We start from the raw sequence: 12,468 nt of genomic DNA, 5'->3' as shown, positions 1-12,468 counted from the left end.
AGGTCCATCTAGCCCAGTATCCTGTCTTCCAACAGTGGCCAATGCCAGGTGTCCCAGAGGGAATCAACAGAACAGGTAGTCATCAAGTGATCCATCCCCTGTGACTCATTCCCAGCTTCTGGCAAACGGAGGTTGTATTCCTAAATTGATGCCTATACCCATGCTGAACCATCTCTGATATGTTTCACTTGGGACAAGGATATGTATCTGAGTACAACATACTTTTGCTTCCTGACCTTTTATAGGGGAAAACACAGTTCTTGCTACACTAATATTTGCTGTGGATCTCACCCCAGTTTGTAAGCTATGTATTTTCTTTGCACTTGAAGAGAGCTGGGAGAACATGGCATAAAATGTTTGGGAACTATTTGTATTTTTAAATACATTTTTTTCAAATGTTAATGCCTCCTTTGCTTTCCTCAATGGACTGGAGGCAGAATGGAGGGAGGGAGAGCAGCAGTTGTTTGGGGAAGATGGGTGATCAATTGCCAGTGGGTTTGGGGGTAGAGGATGAATTTGTTTGGAGATCTGTGGGGACAAAGTATAGGTTGAGATCGGGGGGACGGGCGGGGGGACAGGCATGGCTGTGGGGGGGATTTATGCTCATCTAATCAAAGGACTAGAAATATTGCTCCAGGACTGATGGGGCGGGACTGCGGAAGATGGATTGGAAGTCTGAGAATTTGTTAAAGTGAGTGAGGGGAAAAGGATGGATTGAGAAGAGGAATATGATTGGGGTAGGTAGGGAATCAATTGATTAGGGAGCAGGGAGGTGAGAGAAGCAGAAAAATCAATTGGAGACAGAATGCAGTTGGATCAGATTGGATTGGAAGAGCAAAGGAGGGACTGAGGGGTTCAGAGGATGGATTGATGAAGAACAGAACGGACTTTTGTGGGCAGAAAATGCATTGGGGATAAGCAGGGGTGGGATGGGCAGAGGACAGGCTGGGGAACTGATTAGGGGTCTGAGGAGGCAGATATTGTATTCAGAGATGTAGTAGGGGCAGAAGATGGATCAGGGCAAAGAACTGTTCAGGGCCAGAGCGTTCACTGGAGAGATGAGGGGAAAGGGTACGGATTGTGGGAAGAGTAGCAATCTTAGAAGTTTAGGAGGCAGGGGATGGATTGTTTAGGCTGGGGTTTGTTGAAGTTAGATTGGGGGCAGATGACTGAGCTGGTGGAGAATGGGAAAGAAATGGAAGATGAAGTCAAGAAAGAGATGGGAGCCTAAGCAAAGGCAGAGAAAAACAGCAAAAATGATGAGGGAAGCTTAGGGAGAGAAATCAGAATATAGGGTTGAAGTGGGAGCTGGAAGACAGAACATGGAGAGACAGTAAACAGGATACAGAGAGCAGAATGGAAGCAAGGGAAAACAAACCTCAGAAGGGTAAAGGGATGTGGGAGTGAAGATTGTGGGAAAGTGAGAACAGGAATGAATGAGATGGAAGGGGAAGAGGTGGAGGGACAGAAACTTGGGGAGACACATTTAGAGGGGAGATAAAGTTCTCCTCAGGAGAAAAAGACATGGAAGAGAGACAGGCTGATAGAGAAGGAAAGAAAGCTGAGTGAAAAGAATAAAAACAAGGGAGACACAGTAAGCTTCTCATTTTTATTAATTTATGACAAAGATTGGTGGCAAAATACTCTACAAAGTCAAACATTTGTGTGTATTGTACCTTTAAATGTGGAATGAAGGAAATTTGGGAGCGCTGTTCAGGAACTTGGTATGGGACACTAATGTTTTTGTATGTGAAATTAATGTTGACACAGGATTTTAAAAGAATATATGAATATTTTTTGTGTCTGATGAAGAATATGATGAGTGCTTTTAGAGCCTGGGATATTTTTGAGCATGGTTACATTTTAAGAGAATGCAGTTTACCACTAGTAGTTTACTTCAGAGTTCCAGAGAAATGGCAGGTAGACTACTTGTTTGTTCAAATCTTGGTCTAAAATCTTCCAAAGTGCAGGAAATTGCACTTGGTATTTCCAATTATGCTGGGAAGGGCAACGTGAACCTCCACTGCTCTTCACATTTTCATGGTTTTGTTTAGTTACACACAGGCTTGAACATCTTTAGACCTTTAGAGTTCCTTTCATTTCCATTTTTCACTTTCACATTCTGCCCTTGTCCCTCTCTCCCTCAAACACAGCCAGTTCCTACCCCGCTTTTTTAACCCCACATTTCCCTTCTCCTGCTCACAATGCTCACGTCAATCTGGTCATCAACTTAATTCCCCATTTTCCTTCTCTTGACTTCATATAGCCCCTTGTCCCATCTCTATCTAGTTCTTTTTCAACCCTGTTATAGTCTTGGCCTTCACAACATTCTCTGGCAAGGAGTTCCACAGGTTGACTGTGCGTTGTGTGAAAAAATATTTCATTTTATTTGTTTTAAACCTGCTGCCTATTAATTTCATTTGGTGACCCCTAGTTCTTGTGTTATGAGAAGAGTAAGTAACACTTCCTGATTTACTTTCTCCATACCAGTCATGATTTTATAGACCTCTTATCTATACCCACTTAGTCATCTCTTTTCCAAGCTGAAAAGTCCCAATTTTATTAATCTCTCCTCATAGAGCGGCCGTTCCATACCCCTAATAATTTTTTTGCCCTTTTTTGAACCTTTTCTAATTCTAATATATCTTTTTTGAGATGGGGCGACCACATTTGCACGCAGTATTCAAGATGTGGGCGTACCATGGATTTATATAGAGGCAATATGACATTTCCTGTCTTATTCTCTATCCCTTTCTTAATGATTCCCAACAGTCTGTTCGCTTTTTTGACTGCTGCTGCACATTGAGTGGATGTTTTCAGAGAACTATCCACAGTGACTCCAAGATCTCTTTCTTGAATAGTAACAGCTAATTTAGACCCCATCATTTTATATGTATAGTTGGGATTATATTTTCTAATGTGCATTACTTTCCATTTATCAACACTGAATTTCATTTGCCATTTTGTTGTCCAGTCACCCAGTTTTGAGATCCTCTTGTAACTCTTTGCAGCCTGCCTGGGACTTAACTATCTTGAGTAGTTTTGTATCATCTGCAAATTTTGCCACCTCACTGTTTACCCCTTTTTCCAGATCATTCGTAAATATGTTAAATAGGACTGGGCAGAGTACAGACCCCTGGGGGACACCACTATTTACCTCTCTCCATTCTGAAAACTGACTATTTATTCGTACCCTTTGTTTCCTATCTTTTAACCAGTTACCAATCAACGAGAGGACCATCCCTCTTATCCCAGGACAGCTTACTTTGCTTAAGAGCCTTTGGTGAGGGACCGTATCAAAGGCTTTCTGAAATTCTAAGTATACTATATCCACTGGATCCCCCTTGTCCACATGCTTGTGGACCCCCTCAAAGGATTCTAGTAGATTGGTGAGGCATGATTTCCGTTTACAAAAACCATGTTGACTCTTCCCCAACAAATTATGTTCATCTACGTGTCTGACAATTTTGTTCTTTACTATAGTTTCAACCAAACAGTTTGCCCGGTACTGAAGTCAGGCTTACTGACCTGTAATTGCCAGGATCACCTCTGGAGCCCTTTTTAAAAATTAGCGTTACATTAGCTATCCTCCAGTCATTTGGTACAGAAGCTGGGTTACAGACCACAGTTAGTAGTTCTGCAATTTCACATTTGAGTTCCTTCAGAACTCTTGGGTGAATATCATCTGGTCCTGGTGACTTATTACTGTTTAGTTTATCAATTTGTTCCAAAATCTCCTCTAATGACACCTCAATCTGGGACAGTTCCTCAGATTTGTCACCTAAAAAAAATGACTCAGGTTTGGGAATCTCCCTCACATACTCAGCTGTGAAGACTGATGCAAAGAATTCATTTAGTTTCTCTGCAATGGCCTTATCGTCCTTGAGTGTTCCTTTAGCATCTCGATCGTCCAGTGGCTCCAGTGGTTGTTTAGCAGGGTTCCTTGCTTCTGGTGTACTTAAAAAATTTTTCCTATTACTTTTTGAGTCTTTGGCTAGCTGTACTTCAAATTCTTTTTTGTCCTTCCTAATTGTATTTTTACACTGCATTTGCCAGAGTTTATGCTCCTTTCTATTTTCCTCACTAGGATTTAACTTCCACATTTTAAAAGATGCCTTTGTGCCTCTCAGTACTTCTTTTACTTTGTTGTTTAGCCACAGTGGCTCTTTTTTGATTCTCTTACTATGTTTTTTAATTTAGGGTGTACATTTAAATTGAGCCTCTATTATGGTGTCTTTAAAAAGTTTCCATGCAGCTTGCAGGGATTTCACTTTTGACGTTGTACCTTTTAATCTCTGTTTAACTAACCTTCTCATTTTTGTGTAGTTCCCCTTTCTGAAATTAAATGCTACAGTGTTGGGCTACCATGGTGTTTTCCCCACCACAGGGATGTTACATTTAATTATATTATGGTCACTATTACCAAGCGGTCCAGCTATATTCACCTCTTGGACCTGATCCTGTGCTCCACTTAGGACTAAATCAAGAACTGCCTCTCCTCTTGTGGGTTCCAGGACTAGCTGTTCCAAGAAGCAGTTATTTAACCGAGAGCTGTGCAAAATGTTCACAGTGAAAACAAAGATTGTTGCAAAAATTCCCATATTTAGCTCAATGGCTGTTACAGCACTCGTCAGAGCCATATAAGATTCCAATCTTTGCAGCTCTTCCTGTCCTCCCTGTGCCTAAAACCTCATTCGTATATGGGGGTGAGAGTAGAATCTTGCCCTTTTGGGACCAGGTGGAGAGGCTCCTGCTGTACTTCTGACTAGTGCTGAAGCTCACTGAATAGCATATCTCAGAAGCCTGTTTGTTTCAACGACTTTATTTGATTTCTGCTTTGTTTTAATAAGCATTGATGAATCCTAATTGTGGTACAGAAGCCTGTCCACAACATAAAAGCCACCATAATCAAGACTTAGTGAGGCAAAGAATTCAATAAATACAGAAACTGAAGCTACCTTTTCTGCACTACAGATTGTTCACTGTTGGAGGGGTTGAGGCAGACACAAGGTAAATAATTAAGAGAAGGATTTGTCAATAAGCTATTAAAAATAGTACACAATTAATTGAATACTTTGTTTTGCAAATATATTGCCTGATTTATCGGTAAAAACAACGAGGAATCCTTGTGGCACCTTAGAAGGCAACTCCCATCTTTTCATGTGCTGTATTTTTATACCTGCCTACTGTATTTTCCACTCCATGCATCTGATGAAGTGAGCTGTAGCCCATGAAAGCTTATGCCCAAATAAATTTGTTAGTCTCTAAGGTGCCACAAGGATTCCTCATTGTTTTTCTGATCCAGACTAACACGGCTAGCCCTCTGAAACCTGAATTATCAGTCTGGCTGTATGTAACTGGGCAAATCATCTAAAAACATTCAGTGAATAACTGGACAAATATTGTGAAATGTTATGAATAAATTATTTGAGAAATATTATTTGACCAGCTGTAGTTGATCACAGTGGTGGCATAGTGGCATCTGTGTAAGATCAGGATTTGTATCAGGAATAAGTATTTTTTCGGTCAACTTTTTGCTTGTAGTCATGAGATCATGGATTCATAGATTCCAAGGCCAGAAGGGACCACTGTGATCATCTAGTCTGACCTCCTGTATATGACGGGCCACAGAACTTCCCCAAAATAATTCTTAGGGTAGATCTTTTAGAAAAATATCCAATCTTGATTTAAAAACTGTCAGTGATGGAGAATATACCATGACCCATGGTAAATTGTTCCAATGGTTAGTTCCCTCACTTTTAAAAAATTACACCTTATTTCCAGTCTGAATTTCTCTAGCTTCAATTTCCAGTCATTGGATCATGTTACACCTTTCTCTCCTAGATTGAAGAGCCCATTATTAAATATTTGCTCTCCATGTAGCTACTTAGAGACTGTAATCAAGTCACCCCTTAGCCTTCTTTCTCTTTGTTAAAATAAATTGATTGAGCTCTATCACTGTAAGGCATGTTTTCTAATCCTTGAATCATTCTCGTGGCTCTCCAAAACCCTCTCTAATTTCCCAACATCTTTCTTGAATTGTGGGCACCAGAACTAAACACTGTATTTCACCAGTGCCAAATACAGAGGTAAAATAACTTCTCTGCTCCTATTTGAGATTCCCCTGTTTATGCATCCCAGGATCGCACTCATTCTTTAGGCCACTGTGTTACTCTGGGAGCCCATGTTCAGCTAAGAAAACATGGGTAAGTAGTAGCTACTACACTAAACCACAGATCAGAAATTCTATATTCTCTGAAGGTTAGTAAATCTAGGGTCTGATCTAGTCCTCGCTGAAGTTAACTGAGAGTATCTCCACTGACTACAATCAATGTTAGATTGAACCTCTAGCCTTCAGTTACCTAAAGGGAGACTTTATATTTTAAATGTATATATGTGAAATATTTGTTGAAATCTGTTCAGAATCATTCTATGTCCTGCTTCACTTTGCTGTCAGAAGAAAAAAAATTGTGTTTCCAATTGTCCACTTGATTAAACCAGTTCTCATTAAAAAATGTACATCTGTCCTTCATGTCCATGTCTGATTTTTAGGAGTTTATATTAATCCATGCAAAGTATATGGAGGATTCAAGTGAAATGGGCTATTAGGTTCTGACAGTTATTTAGAGTTTAATTACTTGCTAGAAACTCACTCCTAAAAAAAGAGTAATACACTTGAATTAAAAAATAATGTTGGTCTATAGTGTTTGGCAATCAGAGGAGATCTGGAGTAAAACTATATTAGCTCACCCACCTTATCTCTCAAATATCCTGTGACCAACTTGGCTACAACAACACTGCATGCAAATTTACCATAGTTAACTTTTTGCCCCTTCTCCCCCGCTCAAGAAGTGCATATTGCAGCATATTCATTGCCAATGAATTAAAGATGTGAAAGGTTGTCTTCAAGCAGAGTGAGATTTGATCCCTTAATCTAGCTAACATTTCATATTTCAAAGTCACTCCATGCAAAATAGTTTCTTTTGTATGGATGGACTTTTAGATTTAATTTTTGCAGTGAATATTCTCTTTATAACACACACAGAAAAACAGGATATTTTGCATAATCTCCTTAGTTTGATCAAGGCGTTTTTACATTACATGAAGTCAAATGTATGAAAACAGGGCAGATGGCTAGCCTCCCTGTGACTGAAAATTCCTGCAAGATATTTCCTTTTGATCATGTTACATTTTATTTTAATTTTTTGGATGTGATTTGAAAATCAGAATTACATGCTGCCTCTGATGTGACATTTGAGGGTCTGCTTTCTGTTTACTTACTTTTCACTACGTATATTCTGCACCTAAATGGCTGCTTTATAAAATGTAACATCCTTTCAATTAAACATGTCAGGAGCACAAGTATATTATATGCACATCATAGTAGGCCTAGTTTTGAATATAAAACAATCCTACTGAAACATGTAACATCACTACATGATGTGACTTAGTAATTGGAGATTCACTTGTGCTGAAAATGTGTAGTACTGCACACTGATTTTCAGCTGGGAAAACTATCAAATCAATGCATGTGGTATTCTTCACAAATTAATAATGTTGCGAACGAGGACACATCAGACACCTGCAGTGTACAAAGTGTTTACCATTCATGAACTAAATGCAAAAGCAAACAGAATGAGCTTTCCAGCTATCTTTTTTATGTCCACTAGTGAAGTCCTCTGCCTGCTCTGATTTAGTGCCAAGTTTCCTCAAAATGTGCCTAATCAAAAGACCCTTGAAGTCAATAAAAGTCTTTCCACTGACTTCAGATCAGGTACAATCTGACTCTCCTAGTCTTGATACCCAAAAAATTATGGTGCGTGAGTGGAGTATAAAAATAGAGACAGACAGAAATCTCTGTTTTAACGCCACCAGCCACCAGGTCTGCACAGGACAATCTTCATTGTCTGTCAATACTTTAATCATTTGCAGGGCTTGATGCTGAATGGTGTGAGCTGGCCTGGTCAGCAAGAGACAGGGCATATTGCTACTTAAACTGCCTTGGCAAATTCACTTTTTTCAAGTGAAATGCCACAAAAAACTGCCTACTACTGCATTTATTCCCTAAACAGACTGATTAAAACATAAGCCCATGATAAAACAACAGTGTATACTCAAGGGGATACAGTTATTGTTCTGTAAATGAAAAGTGCCCCTTTTATTTACCAAGGCAGCTGATATTTTAATTTCACAAAAGGGTCCTGTGCAAAGGTTTCCTTATAAAGCTGAGTACCAAAAAACATAATCAAATTTCCACAGAGAAGCTGCTGTTGGTTCCCCTCTCTTGCATAATATACTTCACTAGCACAAACTTGTCTCTATCTGCCACATGAGCAGAATGTCATACCAAATGGTGCTACAGAACAACCGAGTCCCTGTGGAGCCTTTTTTTTTAATGTCCATAAGCATTATTATTACAAATACCAGATGAATTCATGATGAGGAGGAGTACACTGCAGTGTCACAGTGAATGGGTACTGGGATTCATGCAGTGTTACTTGGCTTCTTTTCTGCTGAAATATGTCAAAGAACCAGAAACCCCCACCAAAAAATAGAATGAGATAATTACCTAACATGATGAAGGGAATTCCCAGGAAGGTGGAATTGTATTTCCCACCAGTCAGATTGATGATTCCAGCTGCAGTCAGTGTGGCTAAGCTCACCGTTAACAATCCTAAAAGGCCAAGCCAAGGTTTGCTGCGGACACAATCCTGCATGGAACAGCAGAGTATGGCCAAAGTGACCACAAGGACCAGGCTTGTGGTCAGGTAACGTTCTGACACCCTGCTCGTCTTTTGGAAATCCTCCCTCAGCGAAGACGAAGTGAAGGGATACATTTTGACTTTCCTGTTGGATTTCTGGAAAAGTTCGACAGTGTCACGAAAGATGGATTCCCACTTTTCTGCTACCATGTCATTCAGAGAGTTGATCGCCTGCAAGTAGTAGGTGAGCTGGATGGCTTCTGCAGACTTCACCCGATCTTTGCTGTGCACGGTAACCCCGCCAAGCTGGTGCCCGTTATACACTTCCCTGCCATCCTTTAAGTGAGTGATTGGATATGTGATAACAAAATTAGTTCGATTAGAAGATCGAGCAGACTTTAGCTCCTCCAATACATGCACTATGTCATCCACTATGCAAGTCTTGTCATTATTCAGGATACATATATGGGCAAATGTGTAATTGAAACCAGGTCTTTGTACTTGGATCCTGGTCACAGCTGAGTGCAACTGTAAGGAGGAGAAAAATCACACATATTATTCATCAGTTAATTGTGCACCATAGCAGGCAGAATGACAGCAGCTTTGTCATCTCAGTCCATTTCCTATTTACTCTAGGCAAAAAAAATTTCTAATTGCTACAATATTAATAATAAGCACATTATAAAAATGCAAAACATGCATTAAAGTACTGATATTTTCCCCCAATTTCCTTTACTCATAACTCAATTATGTTTTGACTTCTATAAATGTTAGGTGCATCTGCTGTTCACCCTCTCCCAAAACAAAACAAAATATCATTCCAATAAACTAGAATGCTTCATTTCCAAGTGAAGCAAAACGCACAGCTACAGACCAGCCACATTATGGCAATGTAATAATAATCAGGATTGCTAAATGACCACTGCATCAGACAACTATCAGGAATGCAGTACAGAAAAGCAACATGACAGGTCATTTCAATGTGCCACTAGGGTGAGGTGTAGTAGACCCTGTTGACTGGTAGTGGGAGAGTTAACTCTCTCTCAGGACAAAGGAAAGATCACAGCTGCATGTCCTATGTGCCAGGATTGTCAGGATAGCAGGACCAAACTATCTGGCATTAATTAAATTGTAGTCCTATCCACCCAAACTACAGCAAAGAGTTGAGATGATGAGGGAGGCTAAAGTTAGATGTTAGAGCCTCCTGGAAGAACATATTAGCTGGCAAAACCTTTTATTTTAGGAGCTGCTGGTTGGGGCCTGCTACGTTACAGTTGTATCCCAGCTCCTTTTCAGAGGTGCTTGTATTCTTCTGAAGCATACTGTTTAGGCTGAAATTTTCTATGGTTAATCTCTGACCAAAAGTGAATTGTTCTGGAAAATGTGAGCAAAAAAGGCTGTTATTTTTGAAAGAGGAAAAGAGTGGGAAAATTGCACTGTCCCCATGGGAAAAATAAAATAAAATCTTGTGACTTCTTTTGAATCAGCTTCCAGCTAAATCAGGTGGAGTTAGAAGGTTGAAATTTGGCAGGGGAATAGCCTTAAGTACAGTGAAGGCCCATTCAGTATTCTGGTGAAAAAATGTTTTAACTTGGCAGTGTTAGGAGTCTTTGCAAACTATATTGTTTATTTTGCATATGGTACCCTGATAAACTTATAGAGGCAGATCCTCAGGACGAGTAAAGTCCTCTTTGTGCTGCTGTAGTGGTGCAAAGGGTACTTAAACCTGCCGTAAGGAGGCAAGATTCCATGAAAAGCCAGCCATATGATAGCCACTCTTTACACAGGGTATGGGAATGGCTTGGGCTAGAATGTCATGTACTCCGACCATCCTGGCTGATGGAGCAACCCCTTGAGGGCCATCATCGGCTGGTGCAAGTTAGAAAAGTGCTGAGGTTGCTCTAACTTGAACCAGGAGCTGGCTTGGCCTTTGGCAGCTTTCAAAATCAGAAAGGTAGGAAGGTGTCCTTCCCTTCCTCTCCTGGTGCACTGCTCTGGCTCACCTGGGGATCTAGCTCAAAGTGCTACACTCCATAGGCCCCTGAATTACTCTGAAATGACCAAGACTGCTTTGAAAATGCTTCAGGGAAACATGGAATCTAGTCAAAGGGACCCCTTGCCTTCTCAAAGTGTAGGGGAGTAAACATGGGGCTGGGAGCCAGAATATCCCAAATTCAATTTCCATCCCTTTTTCTGACTGGTTTTAATAATTCAATGTACTTCCCAATCCCTGTTTTGTGAAGGCTCACAACACTCCTTGCAGAAGGCCAACAATATCTTTGACATTTTTCAGATGGGTTAATTGAGGCACAAAGCTGACTTAACTTGACCAGGATCACTTGGTGTGTGGCAGAGCTGTGAACAGAAATAGATTATAGACTCATGTCTCATTCACTTGAGCACAGTTCCTCTTAGAAAAAAAGGATCCAGTCTAAGTGCTTGTGTGTGTATAGCCTATAAAAGCTGTCTACTCATGTTTGCTTGACCACATTTGCCGTTTTTGAGATCTATAGATGGAAAAGCCCTCTGTAGGTGCAAAGTGTTCTAATTAGGTCAACTTTAAAGACAGGAAAACTGACATATGGAAAAGCTCAATGATTTGCTTGTAAAGTGCAGGGGTTTGCCAGTAAATCAAAAGATCTTGGTTCTCCTGATTCTTTGGTGTCAGGAAAGTCTCTTGTTTCCTCATCTGTAAAACAGGGATATTAACACACATTTACTGATGAGTTGGGAGATTGAATTAGAAATGTCTCTAATTTTTTTTAAATGATGAGTAATTATAATCTGACCTGCTGCCTGGCAGGACAGAGAGCACTGTCCTAGGGAAGAAAAAAATCCTTTCCTCTTTATATTACATTTGCTGCCATCCACAGAATCCCGGGGGATTCTCAGTTTATACAGACAGTGAAGGGACTGAATTCAAGCAATATTTAGCACACATGTTTTCTGTAGAAGAAAACTGTAATTGAAAAAGAAAATGAGAGAAGCTACCCACAATAACAATGGAGCTTGCAGGCTCTGTTGGTGGAGATGGATTAGCTGTCTAAACACAGTGGGTTCAGTGTAGCCAGAATTTCACCATATTTGTAGAAAAACGTGCATACTATGTATTATTTATTTTACAAGTGATCCGATTATCTTGTAATTATCTTACATAGTCCACTATTGGGATAAATCTAGTTGAAATTGTCTCCAATTCTTATGATGATATAAACAATATGTGTAAGAAGAAACAAAATTCCTGCCCGTTGAACTTGTTTGTCTTGCAATTATGTGGCTTGTTTCACTTGCATTTGAGTAGCTTTATTTTCTGTAAAATTATAGCGCAATACTGACAATGTGAAGCTAGGTTGGGAAAAGGAAATGAACCAACAAACCTCTCCAGAGGATTGGAAGGATATAATGTTAACCAGAGTATGCAGGCTAAGTTCTCCCTCATGGAGAGATTACAGATAGGAATTTGTGATTAAAGATTTTTGCACAACAGTCCTGCAAAACAAAATAGACGACTTCACAGGAAAATGCTGGAGGTAATGGGTCATCTTCCTGTCTTCTGAGACTGTCCCAAGTTGAAAGGCTTCTGTTCTGTTTGAAAACTAATGCAACAGTTATTTCAGGGATATATCCTTCAACTTCATGGTGTTAGGGAAGTGTCCTGAAATCAAATGTAGATATCTGTTTAGAGTTTTTATGGTAGCAGCCAATAAGTATATTTCATCAACTATATTTGTAAAAACAAATGCCATTTATAGACGTGTAGCTGACA

At 39.9% G+C, this 12,468-nt stretch overlaps 1 protein-coding gene across 2 annotated transcripts in view; it reads right to left on the bottom strand.

Annotated features, from left to right (window-relative positions):
- Positions 1-12,468, bottom strand: part of PTCHD1 (patched domain containing 1) — a 51,322-nt gene that overhangs the window by 26,087 nt on the left and 12,767 nt on the right. For both annotated transcript variants that reach the window (XM_074968198.1, XM_074968191.1), the window contains one exon: positions 8,570-9,230. In XM_074968198.1, the coding sequence (XP_074824299.1) occupies positions 8,570-9,230 (661 nt within the window). The remainder of the gene's footprint in view (positions 1-8,569; positions 9,231-12,468) is intronic.

Source organism: Natator depressus, chromosome 1 (assembly GCF_965152275.1).
Source record: "Natator depressus isolate rNatDep1 chromosome 1, rNatDep2.hap1, whole genome shotgun sequence".
NCBI classification, from domain to species: domain Eukaryota; kingdom Metazoa; phylum Chordata; order Testudines; family Cheloniidae; genus Natator; species Natator depressus.
Note: the sequence above shows the minus strand (reverse complement) of the source record. Positions and strands in the feature narration are given on the sequence as shown.